Below are 20,095 nucleotides of genomic sequence, written 5' to 3' on the forward strand. Positions count from 1 at the left end.
ATGGCAAAGATTGTTGTAGAGAACTTAAAATTTAGCACATAAGCCAACAAACTGCCCCTTTAACACCACATAACTTGAAGAAACTGGGAGTCAGCAAAACAGTCTGAAGCCAAACAATTTGTCAAAAGCTATACTTTGATCAAGGTTCATAAATGGTTACCAACTACTACATTTAAACGAACATATTAAAATCTCATAGTTCAATTATAAAAACTATTTTGACACAAATTCATTTTGCAAGAGAATCGGAAGTCATATCTATCTACAGTAAAGTTTTTTGATCTCAGAAGTTGCCACATGAAAAAAATGTTGTTTAAAGACCATTTTTATGAATTAACCATGCAAACTTCAAAAGCATTTGGCTCCATAAAAGGAGTGAGTTTTTGTTGTTCTTGTCCAGACAGACTGCGATACCAACTGATTAAAGAAGTCTAGGCTCTAACCCACCCAAACAACTATGCTCACCCTCAGGCCCCAGTGTCATTTGAAATCTCTCTAATGCTGAAAGGTAAGCACTCATTGAAGTACTGCATAAAACTGTTTCCCACAAAAATATCTTAACAAAATATCTTGATAGAAATAACCATAATTTGAAGGACAATAAAAGAGCTTTAAAAAAACATGTCCTGGTAATACATTTCTAGATTAAAGACTCTACAAATTAATGGAAGGAAAGCTTCAAGCTTTCCCCTATTCAAACATACTATTTTACCTAAAATGGCTTGTACCTCTGTAGTAGTGGTAAACAGAAGTACTGTTCGTCTATGGTCATTTCTTGCTTTGTGCAGTAAATCCATAACACAGTTCATCCATAAGTGATTAATGAGGATATCAGCTTCATATTATATTAGCAAAAATATAGCCAAGAGGCTCAATGCTTTGGAAGCACAGAGAACACCTCTACATTCTTAGATTGTTTTGGCCTTTAGGGAATAAAGGTATTTTATCCACAAGATCATTTTTGCTTCTAGAGAAATTAATTTTTCACATACCAAGCAATGCTGATCCAAAATTTTAGTTTATGCGAATGCCCTTCTCTAAATTTGACCACTTTACATACAGTGGTATTTCTTGCCACTGACTTCCAAGATTGTAATTCAAAAATCAGGTAGGGATTAAAGCTAATGAAAAGATTTATAAGAACTTGCATATCAGCCAGCTACCCTCTGACCTCCTCTACTGCTAAGCAAAGCATTAAGTTCCAATCATCTTCAGAGACAGACTATTTAAGCCCTCCTTCCACTACCTAGTACTTCAAAACAAATCAGAAACAGGAAACCACTCAAATCTCCAAGAACCTAAAGTCAGCCTAGGGCCCAAACAGCTATAATGTAAACAAACCACTGAGAATTAATTTAACATAAACAGATCTAGGCTAGCTCACAGGAAAACAAAAGCTGTCTGTGATTGCGATAGTCTGGATCCCAGAATACACCACCAGCTACCTCACAAGGCACACTGATAATCAGGTGCTGCATGGCATAGATGGGGGCTCAGCCTAGCAAACACAAAAGGGTTTCCTATGCCAGGCTCCTTGCTAGCAGCTACAGGAGGCAAAGAGAACAGCTTGGCATGAAGAACAGAGAAGCAGACACACCAAGGCAGCAGTATATAGATGGAGTGCATGTACGAAGGATTCATGGCACAGTCAAGAAATGTAAATTCCTGCAGGATTACTAAAGAACAAAACATTGAATTTAGTATTTTTTCAGAAGAATGCTCTAAGCCAGTTAATCCTTGCAATTTTTCACCATAAAGAATAATAAAATATTTGCAAGTGAAGTATTTACAGCTTGTCTTTTAAAGCAGAAATCAAATCTCAAGTTCAATATTTAGCCACACAGCAAATCACTTATTTCCTACAGCAATTTTAAGTAGAATTCATATGGTGTGAAAAATAAGGTTCTAGACCAAATAGCTAGCTTTGCGTACTTTGTTTCCAGTCCTTTCAGGTGCTTTAGACTACAGTAAGTTTCTAAAAGCTTACCTGCAAATAAGATGTCAGAAAGGGAAGCGGGAAGGGAGGAAAATCTGCTTATTGCTCTTTTTTCCTTCTTTATTACATATACATAATCTAACCTGGCCACTTGCAAAGAAAGTTTTTCCGTCTGAAATACCAGAAATAATTCCTTGGCATCATACATATTCTTTGGAAAGGTCCAATATGAGGAATTTGAAAAATGATTTTATCTTTCAAATACAGTGTTTTCTAAATTAAGGTCACTCGCATATTTTCTGAATGCCATAAACGTGCTAGTTCTATACCAATGTGTATAGTTTTTCTGACAAATACATATATAAACATACAAGTTTACTGTTAAAAAACAGGTATTACTAAAATATTTCAAATACTCAGACCCAATTTATTTTTATTACTTTGCCAGCTGACTACATTTTTCAGTCTAACAAAGTGATTGTGCCCCTGGTTTCATGCCTTCTGCACAAAAATTCCTGCAAGTACCTCAATAGTCAGCATCCCTTTCCATGATTTTCTGATAATGCTGCCTCCTAACTGGAGGCTGAGCCTGCAGGGTATCTTACAACATCCAGCTACAGTAATCTACCTGTAGAGTTTCAAGAGCTAAATTAAACTTTACTTCTGGCACTGTAATAGATCAATAATCTAAAGAAAAATTTGTTTAAAAAAGGAAAAAGCCTACCCATATGGTAGAACATCCCTATTATACTCAGATTATCCTGTGGATCATATCCTTTCTACTAGCTCTAAGAACTTCTAATGTTAGAAATATGAATGCATATAAAACTGTACCTCTTAAAACTTCTGATTTTTCCACCTTTAAGCACCTTTTTAACATCCTTCTCTTCTACTATTTTCTATTCTTGCAGCCTGCTTTGGTAAGCAATTTGATGTCCAGAACATTTACTAAAAACCCATCCCAGTTAAAAGCACATACATGACTGATAAAGACTAGTCACAGCTTTATGATGAAAAGAAGGAGAAGAGAAGAGAACACTAAATAGACAGGCTTGAAGGGTTTTTCCTACGTATGTATGAGGAAGTTTTACATGTACAAATAACTACAAACAGAACTCTTAATATAGTGTAATCTAATTCTCAACATAGATGCAAAACTTACTCTATGTAAGCTCTGCAGGCCCAGTTCTTTGAAAAGTGTAGTTCATATTAGTTCCACTGGGGGAACAAAAAGAAGGCAGCAATTTTGTTCAGCCAGGTCCATGACTACGCTATAAGCTTTATCAGGTCGGAAACACTGGTAGAATCTAATAACTGCTTGTGCAGCTGAACAGCCCAGTGAAGATGTTGCTGCAGATGAAGATGTAAATTACCATACTTCCAGACTTCTCATTATGAGAGGAAGGGCACTTCTTGGTTTGAAACCCAATATACTCACAATAAGATTAACAGCAAATAACTAACATCACATTGGAATCCGCAACTAAAGCCTAAAATACTTTCCTTCTTAGAAGTACAACTCCCTTCCTTATGTCAATCTTCAGAAAATAATGGAATATTTTAGGAATTGTCTGTACATACAAAAATACAGAAAACTGTTTTGGCAGAGAATTGCTAGAATGTTCCTTTCAAAGCTGTGCTCTATTCACACCTCCCCTCCTTAATCCCTCTTATGCATTTACAACTCAGTCATCACAGAACTCATTATGTCACTAACCCCATCACATAAACATTAACAGTAACTTGCTCAGTCTCAGAAATACTGGATTTCCCATATTTGATCTCATCTTAATTACAAAAAGGTTAGTGGAATCGGGCCACTTGTATCTGGTACTGCCTGTCAGTACACTCACCTGACCAGGAAAACATTAAATAGAATGGAAGAGAAGGAATTAAAAAGAATTATCGTGACAAAATATCCTAATTTTTACCTAAATAGGCAGCAGTTGCATTCTTAACTTTTCCCCTCTCTGCATGTTCTTCTTATGGGCAAGGACTTAAATTGCATATAGAAAAGGAACAGAAATGCGAGCATTTTTGAGGAAAAAAAACCAAAAAGATGGGCAATAAGCAAGAGCAGAAACACAAAGGGAAGCATACTCTCTGTTTAAGAGTCCAAGTAAACAGAAGTCATCTCTGATGCTCAGAAGCAGTTTTATAGAGCAGTATCAACTAGCAAGAAAGCAAAACAAATTCCTTTAATAATCAAAAACTAGTTTATCTCATACTCCTTCATGTAGCATTTATGTGTTCTGAAGAGTTATTCCCACAGTACTTCTCATTTTCATCAATAAATATGATTTTGTGTAATACCCTAATAAAAAAATCACTGAGCATGAAGAGGAGAGCACACTGAAACAGCATGTCAAGAATCAACACTGCTGTGCTATTCTCCACAGAAAACCCTCCTCAGCCAATTCTAACTGATGAAAAGGTTTTAAGTGTTGCAGAATGAAGCTTGGCAATTTGCAACTGACAAAACACAAGACCCAAAAGCACAACAGCATGCACACGAGGATAAGGAACATATCACTGCCAGGTAGTTTTGTCAACACGAGTGAAAGCTGGTGATTATTTTTCTTTTCAAGAGGGAATGTCTATGCTAGCTGAACTGTATAACTTACAACACAAAAGAAGATTTACCATTACAACGTCTGTATACCAGTTACAACTCCATCTTCTAGATATGCCACTGCACACAAACCGAGTTTACGCTGTCAGACTAACGTAAACAACTGCGTTTGAAACGGCGTCCTACTGTGACCCTCGCGATCTTCCTCACGCGTTTGTTCCTACTACAAAAGAAATCGATTACAGAGTGACAGGTAGCTCCCACAAGGCAACAACACCTGTTCTCTCGTCGGGAGACGGCCCGGCATAGCCACGCCAACGCCCCGTACCGGAACCGAAAACGGAGGTCCGCGAGAGGCCGCAGTGCGGCCCCTTCACCATCGGCCTCACCTCCTCCAGCGAACGGGCCGCGCTCGGGGAAGAACGGAGACCCGCGGCGACTCAGGAGTGGGGGGCGGAAGAATGACCGCGAGCAGCAGAGACAAGAGTGGCCCCACGGGCGGCAGCGCCCGCTCACCCGCCCTGTTCCAGCGGGCGCAGGAGGCGCGGCCGTTCGTGAAAGCCCACCGCGACCCCGCCGCCGCCAGAGCGCTGGGCACGGGCGGCCACCTCTCACGGGCCGGCCCTCACGCCCGGGCCTACTTATTCCCCCAGCACCCCGCGGGCCGCAGCCCCGGGCAGACTCACCAGGGGGCTGCCGGTGCTGGCCATGGCCCGCCTGGCCCGCGGGCCGTTCCCCGCGCCCGGACTCACCAGGGGGCTGCCGGTGCTGGCCATGGCCCGCCCGGACCGGGGCCTCTCCCCACCCGTTCCGCGCTAGGCGCTCGGCCCAACCTGAGCCAATGGGGCGCCCGCGTCCCCCGCCCCTGACGTCACCACAACAATCCCCCCGCCGTAGGTGGGTCTTCCGCGCACTGTGCTCGCTCATTGGTGGCGGTAACTGTTACTCACACTCGGGCCAGGCCACAGCGTCCCCCGGCAGCCTCAGCGCCTGAGCCGACGAGAGGCTGCGCAGCTGTGCGATGACGCCCCCAGGAAGCTGCGTGTAATGGGGGCGGAAGAGGGCAGGGCTGGCGGCAGGGCCCTCTGCGGCCGGGTCCGTGCCACGGCGGCGGCGCGCCGTGCTATTGGGGGACGGCGGCGTCAGCCCGCCCCCTCCGCGCAGCTCGGAACTCAAGTGTGTTATAAATACAATTCTAGTGCGGGTGTTCGCTCCTGAGAACCCCCCGTATCTGCGTAACACCCGCGGTCCCTCGCCGGTTCTGACAGGCTGTTTTCCGGTCGAGCCCTCTATGCCCGTTAACGGCTTTGTGTCAGTCCGTGTCCGAGCCTGCTGGCCGCAGAGGCCGGGAAGGGCGGGCCAGCGGTGCAGAACACTGCAGCGAGCAAATAGGGTTTGTCAAGGAATTCGTAGAATTGTGAGGGATTACTCAAAAGGATGAGGCAGGAAAAGACCATGTAGTTTACTGAACAACACAGTCTACAAAATACAGATATTTAGCTTCAAATGGGAGTGCACGGAGGGTAAGGGTAATCGCTGTGTCGGAGGGTTAATACACTTTTTTCAGAAAGATTTTTTTAAGAAGTCGGCCTAAATCAGCTTTCCTGTGTGACAGTTCTCTCATCTTTCTGCAGATGAGTAGAACAATTGATCATAACCTTGTAGTAGGTTGGAGGCATGGATCAGTGTGTGTGTGTGTGTATGTGGCTTTTTATTGTAAGCCTATGTTCGCTATTCAGACTATCCGTATTTTAGGCCTCTCAGACAAACTCTCCTGAGTATCACAAACCTTTTGCATAACTTGGGGCAGTAGTGCTGTAACTTTCTTTGTAGCTACTGAATGACAGACATTGTGATGGTTTTCACACACGTGAGTTCAAAGAGATTGTCCTGGCAAAAAGGCAGATTCTTTAACATGTGATCTCGAAAGAATTTTCTCTCCTCTGTTTACAGTTTTGGGTCTAACCAGACAAGTATAATAGTCCACATGGCTGCTTGAGCAGTTGGATTTATGTTTATGTCCTTGGATACTTTTATAATTCTCAAAAACTATCAGGTTCATCACAAAACTAATAAAATTTGTGGCTCGTACACAGCAAGTTTACAGCTATTTCAAACATCATATTGCCAAGAGTTGTGAACACAAAGAAATGAAAAGAAGCAAAACCATCAGACTTGCAATAATATTATATGACTACTCAATTAAGCTCTGTGTGTCAGTCAAGACAGTTCTGTGCAGGCTCATATCCTGTCCAGCAGGGCTTACTTGGGCACATGTGATACTGATTCAGCTCCCCTGGGCTGTGGATCATCTGTACAGACTATATGTGTATTCCAGCGTGTATGAGCCAAGGCAAGTACAGATCAGGCAACAGCATCACTATAGGCAATTTCCTAGGTTCTGCTGCTTAATATCAGCAAACTCTAACATTTTCCTTTCTAGAAAAGCAAATGGTGCCTTTAGAATAGAGGTAATAAAGCACACAGTAGAATTTAAAGCTATGAAATATCAATATATCATATGTAATCCTGTGAGATGACAATGCTGTAGAGTCCAATGGCTTCATCTGGCAGGGTTTAGGGTACCAAACATGCTGAAAAACTTGGACTGTAGATATTTTCTATCTCTTGTTCAGTTGAAAACAAACTGAGAAACTACAATTAGTTAGAAAAGGGAACAACCACAACATCTACAAGTTTGTCATCAGTTTTGGGAAAAAGGGAGAGTAAAGGCCCATTACTGTTCAGGAAAGGGAGTGAATAGTAGATAATGTGTAATGGATTGAAGAATAGAGCACACCATTTTTCTTCCAGTGAACAATCTAGTTTTAACAAGATAATATTCATTTCAACAAGATAATAGCAGACAAAAAATCTGAGTTGAAGTCCTTAGCACGTGTGTTAAATTCTGCAGGGACAGATGAAATTTGCCCTAAACTAATTTTTGGGGAAAATGAAAGAAAACAAAAACACCAAATCAAACAAATAAACAACCCCAAAGGAAAAAAAAAAACAAGCAAAATGTAAATAACTGAAGCAGTCTCTGCAATGTTAAAAGTTATTTCTGAGAAGCTATTCAAGAAAACGAGAGGACTTCAGAATGATAGAGTCTCATTTTCAAATGTAGGGAAAAGTAAGGCCCAAAATAATGCTACACCAAGTGGATAAACAGAGAAACAATATAACTTCCATCTTTGACAAAAAAGTTTACTTGCTGCTAACAGGGTAGGTAGTCTATAATTTGACTTTGCCAAGATTTTTGACACAGTTCAATTTTAAAGGAATACTAAGGAAACTAGTTGACCTAAATGGGAGCAGCTAGTCTTGTAATGAATTATTAAATTTTTTGATAATGTGTTTGAGTCTAATCATTAGCAGTTCCTTGTTAAAGTGGAATGGCATTTCAAGGAGCATTCCAGGCTCAAACTTGATCTGATTCAATGTTTTCATCAGTTTTGATAATGAAATAGAAAGTATGTGTACAAGATTTGTGATATTCTTCTGGGAAAGATTTTAGTCACTTGGGGAGACAAAAATGAAGAGGAAAAATATTTTGACATATGTGAAATACACTCTAATATGGAATTACATAGAGTGCAAAGTGTTTCAAAAAAGAAAGCAAATATATTAATATAAACTCTGAAATAATAGTTTGTTAGCAATATATTGAACTAGGATGTGAGAGCTACAGGGTACCAGAATTTATGTGATGAATTAATAGAGAGTTACTGCAAATAAATGCTACTTTAGCATGTAATGACATACAGAATTGGAGAACGGCAGCTAGTACTTATTTCATTCTTCATGTAACAAATGAGGATGCAGTTGAATAAGTATTTCCAAGTCGAGGCATGATGCCTTCAGGAAGATGTGAGGAATTTGGAGAGAATCGGGGGAAGTCAACGCTGCCTGTGGGGAGGCATGCAGGAGGAGCCGTCCGGGATCCGCCAGCAGGGGGCGGCCACGCGCCGAGGGGCATCGGGCCGGGCTGGGGAGGGACACTGCCCCGGGGAGGGGGACATTACCCCGGGGAGGGGGACACGGCCCTGGGGAGTGGGGAGACACTACCACATCCAGCCAAGGGGGCTATCCAAATATAACTACCTGAAGCCCACCCCCAGGGGCCATACAGGAAGCGACACAAAAACAGAACTGAAGACAAGCTGTGTCCCTCAGGCCTAGATGGAGGCTACATACAGTCCCCATGCCCTGGGCAGTTTATGTGAGTAGAAGTCCCAGGTGAGACAAACAAATCAAACCAAACCAACCCAACAACCCCCAAACACACCACCAAAAAGCATATCTACAATTAAACCAAAATCTTTGTCACAGAACACTTCCAGCTCCTTAGTGGCTTACAAGCACTACTTAAGTACCTTCCAAAAAAATTTCTTTTGACAAAACTCAACAGAAGCAAAAGGAGAATATGCTGTCTTACTTTGTTCTGGTTGCAGGTGATACAAATAGTATGTGCTTAGTAGTCCCAGGATATGAAAGGCTTCACGGGTTTCACCATAGCCAATATTATGTCTCCTTATTAGGCTGTAATTCTCTATCTTCCACTGGAAGGATACATATCACTCTTGGAGGCAAAAGTCAGCCTTAGAATAGTTCAGAGATTCTGGAACAAGCTGTGAAAAACCATAGCTTAAACCTAATACCAGTCTCAAAAATGACACACCAAAAAAAGTACAAAAAATTTTAAAAACAAAGGAAACTGGAAAAAAAAGGGGGGGGGTGGCTTTAGAAAATTTGTAGTATTTCAGTGGCTAAATAAAAACGAGGCTTTCTTTTTCCAAAGACCTAATTGTAAAGAAGAGGCATTTTGGTTTTAGCTGCAACAACTAATATTTTTAAGTAATTCCATAAAAGCAGAAGCAGCTAAAAGTTTTTAGGAGGTTTCACTTGGAGAACTGCTGATGCTGGAATATCATTTCAGCCTTTCAACCATCAGCCTGTCATCATCTGCAGACTCAGTCCTTATAGTCTTCCTATCTTGCCCTGATGGACACAAGCAGCACAGTTTTTGACTTTTCATTTCTTTCAAATAATTTCTGACTACATTCAATCTCAGTTTTCTTTTGCGTCTTTATTAATGAAAACTCCCTTAATGCACTCTCCCTTCCATAGAAGCCTGACATGCTTCTCCTTACTCATATCTGAATATAATTGTTCCCATTCTCATTTTGCTAATACAGCTGGTACAGAATACCTTATTAATAAAACAAGATTTTATGAAAATGGTTATATTTCTGTGCAGACATGTTCATAAGAAAGGGGGAAACCCACCTCGTCTGCGAAGTTCTCGTCTGCCAAGAACTGATGAATCTAAGATACAATTGATCTGACAATTTCAAAAAGTGTCCCTCAGATTCTGAAGGTTTGAAATTTGGGACAATACATCAAACCGCGCTATAGGGTCTAAAAGTTTGGGATCACCAACATCCTCCTGGTATGTGGCATTGTTTTACTGATTTTCTCATCCTGGTGAAATAACAGTAACTGTTAATGACAGCAACATCATGTTCTTCTCTTGCCATTAGATTGTGGCGGAGTAATAGAAGCACCCTTGAATATAGTTTTGGTAAGTTAGAAAGCACCAAGAACCAGAAATGGGATATTTTTCAGGTATCAGAAATGCCCTTTGCTTACAACACTGAAAACTAATCACTACTATCACCTCCTGTGGCAACACACAAATCAGGTGTTAACTCCTCTACCTCTTCCTGTTTTTCTTACAGATAAAGACTGCTCACAACAGTTTAGCACACTTTTGGGAAGGATGTCTCGACCCACTTTGTTTCTTCTACATGAAATCTTTCTTTGCCTTGTCTAAACTAATCTGTGTTCTCGCCAGAGTAACAAGGGAAGCACTCCAAAGAGGAGGAAATGAATGTATGTGACTGTGTATATAGATGTGTCAGCTAGTTTGGATGTATATGTACATATCTCAGTATGCTTGCTAAAACTGTTGAGCCCATTAAATCTCAGAGACGGAACTAAGACTGCAAAAATCTGCTTGGTAGATTATTAATCAAGTATAGGATTTTCTGTGTCTAGGGCAGAAAGTAAACCTCCAGAGATTCAGCTCACAAAGGCTGTACCTGCTGTGCAGATAGGCAAAGGACTCATGAATTCTGGAGAAATAATAGAAGCTCTGGAGAGGCCGTGGGCCTGGCCTGTACTGTAATTAAGTAAAAGTCATTTGTGCTGTTCTTATTTTTCACTTTTTTTCTATTAAATCAGCCCAGCCACTTAACCTTGAAATAAATTTTTGTTAAAGCAGTACATGAGGCTTATTTATTGCAAAATAAAAAGTTACAGCCATTCAAGATAATAAAGAACAAGGCCTACTGTTTGATTATCTCTAAACAGAGCAATTACAAATTCTGATCAAATCAGGAATCTCTTTAATTCATCAATATCATATTAAGAAGCAAAATTACTTTCTTAAGCAAAAATAGTTTCTCACGATTTTGTGAAAAATCATGCATATTTTTTACAAAATGATGGAATTTAAATCATGGTTTATCATATTGAAAATACTGCTGGTTCCACGAGGCACACAACTATAATAGTTCTTCCTGAGGAAAACAGCAGGTCTGCTGCTGCCTTCTTAGACAAGAGGGTTAATGGATCTTGCAGCCAGGAGATTAATTTAGGGAATGCCTGTAGGGGTAGTATTTGCTGGACATGGGACTTAGTCACAATCTTCTTCTGAAGTACAGAAATTGAGGATGTGTTTTAAAATGATACATGTTTGAAAATGTCTGCACAGTCCCCATTTGTGCCGCTTGGGAGGTGATAGGAGAGCACAAGGAACTTTGTAGGCAGTATTCCTCAGAGAAGGTCACTGGTCTTTCTGATGTTTAACATGACTATTGTGATTAGAAAGCTTCAGTAGTTCAGCGGAAATCAAACCTCCTGAGGTATCATTGTCACACAAAGTACAATAGTCGCTACCACTGAAGGACATATCTTTTTTCCCCAAAGATTCTCCAAGCATAAGAAAGTCACCTTTTCCATGCTGTGAGTGAGAGGGATAATTCCTTCCAACACTAGGGCTCTCAAGGTTGTCTTTAATTATTTCAGAGAATTTTGGGCCAACGGTATCATCAGCATGGTTTGGTGCAAACAATAGTCCTGGCCACATCTCTATCTCTTCTGCTCTTATGTACCTGCTGGGGACATACTGCTGGCTTGGACCTGAGACAAATGCAAAGTTTTCTTCTGCAGTAACCACATCTGTGCTTCCTGTAGGTTTCAATGAGATCTGGGAAATCAGTTCTTGGGTGTTTAGATCAGAAACTCTATCTGCATTCATTTTTCTTGAGGTGCTGGCCTCTTCTCTTTCAAGCTGGCTACAAGCCTCATTCAGTCCAACCCAGTCCTAATGAAAGCATCAATAAGTTGGGGTCATTTTGCATAGTTACTCCAAAATAACTTTTCTTTCTTTATATAGCTTTGGCACAATAATCCAGATGTTTAGTGCAAATCCAACAGGTAAAGTTAGAGTAATAGGGTAAAAACCTAGCAGCTAATTTCACAAATGTTTACAAGATTACACCACTAGAATATAATGCAAGCTGCTGGTATTGCTTTGGTTTTGAAAAGGTGCACCTTTTGCATTCAGTCTGAACTGGGAGCCACTGGAGGCGTTCCACTTCTAAGGAGCAAGAAGCTGAACAGAAGCTCTGGTGGTTAACTAGTATGCGGAAGCAGCAAAAAGAGAAACTATAACCTTTCAGGAAGATCAGAATCATCAGTGTCAGTAAGTCTGCTCAGGATCTAGAATTATTAATCCCAGAAAAAAATCCTCCTCTCATAAACGGAGGGTCATAAGAAAGAAATTAAATTTATTTCTTACCTTAAAATTCCCATTGTGCAAACTATAGAGTGGCTGAAAGAAAGCAGCTGGCGTGGGAATGTTAAAGCAGGCGAGGCTTTTTGCCCTAAAGTGAGAAAACACCACTTAAAAAAAATAGAGTTTTTCTGTGTTCTGTCTCCATGATACTGGCTAGATGAACCCCACCCCACTTTATTAGTAAGATTGCACAAGAAGCCCACTCATCATAATTTCTGACTTCTCATGCAATTATTTTTTTGCCACCTGTGCATGCATTTAATTTTAATTTAGGTTTTTTCTAACCTGAAGCACAGTCTCATAATTTTATTTGGAATATGTCACAAACTTAATATACTTGTCTATGATTCATTATATACACTGAGCTGTTTAAGCATTTGTTTATCAGCTTACTTAATCTAAACCACTGTTTCTGAAAGTATTTTAGAGAGTTCTAGTTTCATTACATTTAAACAGAGAAATTCTGCCAGACATCCTTGCCCCTTTATTGGAGTCTATCCTATAAAAATGTTTTATCATGTGGACATAATGTATTCTGTTTCTCTACGAAAAATGTGTATATGGAGCATAGTAATGTATGTCAAGGTAAAAAAGAAAGAGGTACTTATCCTCTGCCAGAATAAAAAATTGCAGACGATTTTTGAACCAAGGTTCTAAAACCACTTTTTTGTCTGTGCAACTTGGTCTCAAATGAATCAGTCAGTTTATTTTGCCTTTATTGCCTTATTCCTGACTCCTGCCAGGAATATCACACGTAGCTTGACATTAGTTTAACAATCTTTATGGGTTGCTGTGTGCTTGCACTTTTAATTTATCTACATGAAACTTCAAATATTTCCATGTGCTTAAATTTCTTTAAGATACCATCATCCTTGGACTTCAGTCAAATTTGGGAGTCTCAAAGGTATTTTGGTCTCCTTAAGGACTGTATAGTGTGTCATTAACTATCATCAGCCAAGGAACATGTCACATTCCAGAAGACCTTTTGGAAATGACTGAGTCTGTGCAGCAGAAACAGGAAGGAAAAATAATGTAATGACTCTTGATTTACCCTTTTCAGGCCATAAAGATCAAGGGGAACTTACTGAAAGTCACATACCTTGAGGAAAGCTTGCAGTTCCAGAATAAATAGAGTAGAGTGCCAAAACTCAGAGGAATGAACAAGTACTGCATAGTTTTGATATTTAGAATCTTTTCAGAGACTTTGGGGACATCTAGAAATAGAATCAGCACAAAAATTTTTAATAAAAAGTCAGGAAGTCAAGATAGAACCCCAAGTAACCAAGGATTACAAATGAAACAGGCAGCTAAAGGCCTTAAGGAAAATAATTTGGCTATGGATAATTGAAGAAAGTTACCTCTGATTTGAAAAGCTTCATTTTACCACCTTTTTTTTTTTTAACATGGGCATGAAAAGAAATGAAATGAGATGAAATTCTTTGTACCTGCTTTTTTAAACACTGTTGTCTGGCTCCACTCACTCCATTGACTGTGGTATGAATTCTCATTTTCAGAAACTTTGCAGCGAACTCTTGCAGCATAAGCTATGCCACTGCGAAGCTCTCTGGCTTCAATTTCTACTTGTGGCAGTGAACTGGGCAGTGTCTTGTTCATTGCAACCTGCAAAGTATTACAAAGCATTGCTGTTAATGAGATTGGGCAAAAGGATGGTCTTTTAAATATTCTTTTTTTGTTGGTTTTTCCCTTCTCTTTTCTTTTCCATGTTTTCTTTTCTTAGATGCAAGAAGAGGTCCTGAATAATGATGCAGAGTTCATAAGAAGGAGAGTTATTGAACTTCAGTATTGATGTTTAATGTAAAATCTCTCAGCCTTAGTATGGGAAACCAGAAAGGCCATCTTAAGCCAGCTGGCAGAGCTCAGTGGCAAGGCCATTGTACCCAAAGAAAAAAGTAGGATCACTGTATGCCTCATCCAGTTACCTCCCAGGACATGCTGTACTCCTTATACTGCAACTCATATTGGAGAATTTCAGTGAGGTACCAAGGCACATTCCACACACTCCACCATATCTGGCACTTCCTGGCAGTGGCATTGCTCTGGATGTTCAAAGGTGGATCAAGTTTTACTGCAAATAGAGGAGGCGGGGTTTTTTTCACAGTGTTTGGGACACCACAAAAGAAAATGCATGATATTAGGGTGACTGAAATAATGGAAGATAAAGCTGAGTCTAAAGAGGGATACTAACACTAGCAGTAGACCAAGTTATCTTTACAGCATCAGAACAGCTACAGATCTGACATAAATTAAGGATAACTCCAGTAGTCCCTAGGGTTAATCTTGCAAGCAAAGAACCACTCTGGATATCACATTCTGCCCTTACAACATACCACAAATACGGACAGGTTTTGAGAATTTCTCCCTGGTACCAGGCCATGGGACACTGTTAAAATCCATGACTCCTTATTACATAATTTCTTAGAGAAAAATTAAACAGTAAAACGAACAAATAATTGAAGCAATCCAATTGCAAATTACCCAGGGCACAAGAAAGCATGATGCAGATGAGAAGTATTGTTGAATGGTGCTCCAGATCCAGCCCCTCTGAAGTCTGGGAAAAGTCAGGATGGAGAGACTCAGTGACTGCATCCTTACTGATGCAGTTGACACATTGCAATCTCTGGGGATGGGCAGACTTGATTGTTTTCATTGTTTTCCCTTGCTATCTTTGAGACATCCTTTGTTAGGCAGCATATCAGACCTATCCTGAAGCTGCTGGGCAGAGCCTCAGCTCTCAGCTGTCCTGGTTCATACTTACTGTGCTTGCGGGGATTGTACTCTAGAAAGGCCATGTATGTCTGATTACATCCAAAGAAGTTTCCCTGGAGAGAGACTCTATAACCATCTGTTTCCAAGATCTGGCTGGCTAAATGAATTGTGCAGTGGTACTTATTCTGCATGCTCTCTGTGGCAGTCAGTTTGCAGCTGGCGTTGTGGCCCTTTGACCAGAGGCTAGAAGAATAAAAAGGCTGAAAGTTTCTTTTAAGTCATACAATTTAAGTGCTTTTCAGTTTATGCATGTGTGGCACCTTAGCACAGCACCACACTCTGGAAGACCATGAACCTCTTTAGTGCAGACAGCAAGCAAACCAGCTGGCTGGATGGATGGCAGGGCAGGACAGGAAGAAGACACCTTTATAACCTTACTGCTGACAGCACCAGATCTGAGAGCACCAGATCTCACAGAAGCTACACATAGCATCTGGTAGCTGTTCCCTGCTCCCTCTGAAAGTGAGAGAGCTGCTGTAACTGCAGGAAAGCAGGTGGGTTGGGGGACGGAGTGGATGGACAGTTGGTTACAAGTGCATGGCACAAAGGTAACAATAAGCTGTACATTAAGTCCTCTTGCACTACAAACAAACCAGTACTGACAGCAAAGTATGTTTGAAGTTGCTTTGCCTTTTTGTGGTTTAGCCATTCATTAGCAATTTTTTCACATTGCATGTGATCCCACAGGAAACTGGGATATCACAGTTTATCAGCTTGTCCCTCTTTCCATAGATTTAAAATCTAGTATTAATAAGAGTTAGGCTATTTTTTACTTAAGTGTAGCAGAATATAAGTCATCTAACTCAGAGTGGCTTACCATCATATAATAGTTACTGGTGGTCAAGTCAATGTTTCTACATAACCTAAATACATTAAACTCAAGTTATCCTATCAGTTAGCAAATGATTCCCCTGATTTCTTCTATTGAGGAAAAATTATTCAGATAATATTCTAAATTTCTTATTAAAGATTATGACTTGTATCTATATATATAGTATACATTAAATCATTAGGTGTTTAATTTCTAGGCAAAAAGGAAAGAAATTATTAGAAGTTGATTAGACAGCTTTACATAGGATGGCCTCTGTAAGTTCCCAGGTCATGGGGACCCAGAGGCCAGGAAGGAAAGGTTCTCTGCTCTGAGATGCCTGCCAGAATGGTTCACTAAACAGATGGAGAGCCCACAGCTGACAGGAGACCATGCAGCCATGTGCACTTGACTGCTGTGGCCCCTGAGGCTGTGGTGCCCCAGTAGAGATCAGCTTGAGGCCTGGGGTGATGGGGTGGCAGAGCTAGCTGTGCCACAGGTGTCCTGCTGTGGAGGGAGTAAAGCCCGCAGCTGGGCTCCATCTCTGCTTCTCAGTACTGCCCTGTCCAAGCCAGAGCTGGGGCTACCAGAGACAGCTCTTGGTGTGCAGTTCTTACTTGGTGAAATGCAGGTGGAAAGGTCCATTGCCCATGGGCTTCTCCGTTACCCACATGCAACTCACGGTAGTCATGTAGTTATTCAGGCAGCTCAGGCTGCCAGAGAGCTCTGCAGGGGAAGGAGACCAGAATTGGATTCATATATCACTGGATGATGCCTTGCGCAGCACACCAAATAAATGCATTACTTGTTAGTACTTCCTTTGCTGACACTGCATCAGATCTTCCTCATGTTCTTACTCTGTTGTAACACACTTCACTGCATGAGATGAGTGTAAGATCTTAGGGCAGGGACCTTGGGCAGTGGCTACACTTTTTCTGGTGCCCAGCTTGTCCTAGCTCAGTCCCCTAGGCCCGGCATTGTCAGCCAGCTGTACTGGCTCCTGGGACAGGGTAGTCACAAGACCTTGGATTGCAAACCGAAGGGTCTGTGAATGAAAAATGAGCTCAGACGTGTGCCTGTCTTTGTGCAGTGGACCTATTCCAGATCTTCTCTTACCTCTCCCTCTTCCTCCACCAAAGAGCAGCGCAGCAGCAATGCACAGCTGGAGCCCCAAAGGCCACACAACTCCTCCCATTCCAGATAGTATCTAGAACAGAATAATAATTCAGACCAGTTTTGTTGGTATTTCTACCAGTGGGTTGAAGCGTTAGCTGCATACTTCTGCCAGCCTGACAAAAACTGATCCTGAACCAGAGAGGGCACCAACTCAGCCATATAATTTCTTCTGTAGGAACTGTTGTTCTCATAGCAGTAAATAGTACTTTGCACTAAAGCACCACCTGCTTGAAAGGAAATCTACAATTCCTGCAATTTTATCAAGGGTGGGAGAAGGTGTGGGTGTTCTATCTTTCTTTCTTCCTGCATTTTTGTCATGTGGTTTGTGACAATTGAAGAGCAGCAGAGAGCCACAGTGGGTTGGAACCAATGTTCATGTTTCCCCAAATCCTGTTTCTGATAGTCAAAACCAGATGCTTAGAGAGAATCATAGTAGTAGAGCATCCATGCTCCTCTCTGAGCATTCTCAGCCTCCAGACATTTGCAGCTCACAGGCCTCCTGGAGCAACGTTATTTCTGCGTATTCAGAAAAAGGACACAGAGAGTAACAGATATGATGCTGGTCAAAGCACTCATTGGGAGATATAGAATACTTAGGTATAGAATACTAGCCATTATCCCAATTCACTGAAGGGTTATGCAAGGATGTTTGACGAACATCTTCCACAATATGGAACTCTACATCTCTACAAGGTTATTGTGGGCTCACTCTCTTTCTTTTTAACCGAAAATTCAATTCTCTGAATTGTCTCCTGATGAAGTTTTAATTTTAAATTACACTTTTTCACTAAAAGTTTCTGATTTGATGATTTTTTGGCAACATGCAATATGAAGAATATGGACCTATGGATATATGTAGCAATATGCGGTGTTTTAAAAAGATGTTTCCAGTTTGCATTATTTGCTGTTACCTGAGCACAGCAAATAAGCCCAACACCACTGCAAGGAGAGGGCTGCTCCAAAGAGCCTGAAACACAGAAAACTTAGAGTGAGTTTGTAGACAGAGACCACTAATCAGTATAAACAAAAACATCTTCTTGAAAGTAAAAAAAAATATTGAAGGAACAATGTTTGCACTACTTGACAAGCACAGACACTGAACTGAGCTTTACAGCTGGGGTAACAAGAGGGTGGAATGTTCAGTCTCAAAAGAGCTTGGGTTAGTTATTATAAGGAAAAAAAAGAAAAAACAATACCAAAGAAAACTTGCCAGAGATTATGATCTCTCTTTCAGAAGAAGCTGGGGAAAAGGGAAGGAATGTCAGGATAGGAGAAAAAAATAAGTACAGCATTAGCACAGGACCAAGTGTGTATAGCCTGACTATAGAATAATATTATGATTTCTAACCAACAAAGGATCTGAAGCAGTCTTGAAGTGTGCAAGAAAAACCCTATGCTTAGCAAGGGCTGTGATATAGTAATCATTAGGATTGTTTTACTGAAGAGATTAAGCCACCTGATCCATAACCAAGAATATCTTTCCAGTCATGAATTTCACAAAGCTAGACAACAGCATCCATGTATAACTTCTTGCACATGATTATGCCTGTCTATAATTCCCCTTGTCTGAATTAAATTGTAAAATAATTACAATGTTTCAGAAACTGATCAAGAGAAAAGGAGTATTTCTGGCTTTCATTTCACCACCTCTTCAGTTACGGGTTTTTCATAAATATCCTGTTTTGCTGCAGACTTTCTTCAGGGTGGGGGTTGTTAAGAGGAAGTGTCACCATTAGCTGATTTTAGCTGGGAGGCTGGGAGGCATGAAGTCTCTTGTGCTTATCATTCTAATCAGGTTTGCTTATGGTCCCTGTGATAAATACAGTAATTCTGACTAAATATAAAATAGAAAGAGCTGCATTAAGTAGAATTATTCATGTGCTTACAAGAAGTTGTGTTCAGGCACACAAACAAACAAACTTAGGTCAAGATAAGTAAACCAGGACAGAATGTTTCCAGGTAATTGTTACTAATTTGATAAACTCTCCCCACTCCCACGCAAGAAGTTCTTTGTTCAGTTCTGCAACGTTTGAAATGTGTTAGACATTTCTGGCTCTCTGGCTCTTCTGGAGGCAAATACAACATGTTTAAATGCAAATTTTTGTGTGAGAAGCCATAAACATTAGTCATAATTAGGTCACGGAGCACTGAATTCTGAAAGACTTACCAGAAAATAATTTCAAGAAGTACACATAACAAGCTGAATGAGATTCTGCAGTACATTAATACAATTACAGGAGCTAACATAGAGACTTTGGATACGTATAAATTAAAAGAAAAGTTATTGCAGCTACATGTAGCATTTGAAACACTATTAAATCATTTCTTCTCTTGGAATCAACGCTTTAAATAAAAAATTGCTGTCAATATGAAAATGCTTCTGAAAAGGGAGATGTGAATGATTTAGCCCTGGATAACTTTACTCAGAAATCAACAGTTATAGACCAAGTAAATCTTTTTAACTTAGCCAAAGGAAAGGCTAAGTAGTCATTTCACACCAGCCATAAGTACCTTACATGAGAAGATGATTTCAGGTAGGAGAAAAGTATGTTTTTTCTTCTTTTTTAAATCTACGAGAGAAATATGGAAAGCGTCCAGTAATTGGACACTGAAGGTAGATACAACTAGACAGAAATGAAGAATTTTTACAAGGGGGAGCTATCTTTATTGCTGAAACCTCTCGCCTAATCATGTGCAAGACTTGTAGTCTTCCTATTAGCTCAGAAGGAAGCCCAGTGCTAGCAGTGCAGGTAGAATTACAGCAGCTTCTAGCAGTGAAAGACAAATCAACTTCTTAGCCAGATGTCTTGGGTGCCAGACTGCTTGCTGCTTTCTTGTGTTTTAATGTCCAGTTTCTGCAGCACTACAAAGTTGCGGCGAAGGCAGAAAAGCTGTATGAGAACTACAAAGAAAGAAAGGAGAACCACCTTCACTCTGCAGGAAGAGACAAAA

At 40.6% G+C, this 20,095-nt stretch overlaps 2 protein-coding genes across 6 annotated transcripts in view; both read right to left on the reverse strand.

Moving 5' to 3' along the window:
- The window catches only part of PDPK1 (3-phosphoinositide dependent protein kinase 1), a 31,570-nt gene extending 26,032 nt beyond the window's left edge, over positions 1 to 5,538 (reverse strand). Inside the window, exons 1-2 of one of the 5 annotated variants that reach the window (XM_014272358.3) lie at positions 5,261 to 5,410; positions 4,580 to 4,731 (exon numbers count right to left, since the gene is read on the reverse strand). In XM_014272358.3, coding sequence (XP_014127833.1) covers positions 4,580 to 4,582 — 3 coding nt within the window. In that variant the 5' untranslated portion in view covers positions 4,583 to 4,731; positions 5,261 to 5,410. Of the gene's footprint in view, positions 1 to 4,579; positions 4,732 to 5,194; positions 5,415 to 5,458 lie in introns of those variants that run through there. The other 4 variants (XM_014272357.3, XM_026797701.2, XM_014272356.2 and 1 more) reach the window with 4 other exon arrangements.
- A 5,130-nt stretch (positions 5,539 to 10,668) lies between these two features.
- Positions 10,669 to 17,162, reverse strand: LOC102075481 (interleukin-9 receptor). Its single transcript, XM_026797709.2, has 8 exons — positions 17,084 to 17,162; positions 16,585 to 16,693; positions 15,149 to 15,342; positions 14,313 to 14,458; positions 13,818 to 13,992; positions 13,472 to 13,586; positions 12,376 to 12,460; positions 10,669 to 11,898 (listed from the first exon to the last, which is right to left on the reverse strand). Exons 1-8 carry the CDS (start codon positions 17,160 to 17,162, stop codon positions 11,359 to 11,361), a joined length of 1,443 nt encoding a protein of 480 aa, XP_026653510.1. The 3' UTR covers positions 10,669 to 11,358.
- Between the last annotated feature and the right edge of the window lie 2,933 nt (positions 17,163 to 20,095).

Source organism: Zonotrichia albicollis, chromosome 16 (assembly GCF_047830755.1).
Source record: "Zonotrichia albicollis isolate bZonAlb1 chromosome 16, bZonAlb1.hap1, whole genome shotgun sequence".
Taxonomy (NCBI): domain Eukaryota; kingdom Metazoa; phylum Chordata; class Aves; order Passeriformes; family Passerellidae; genus Zonotrichia; species Zonotrichia albicollis.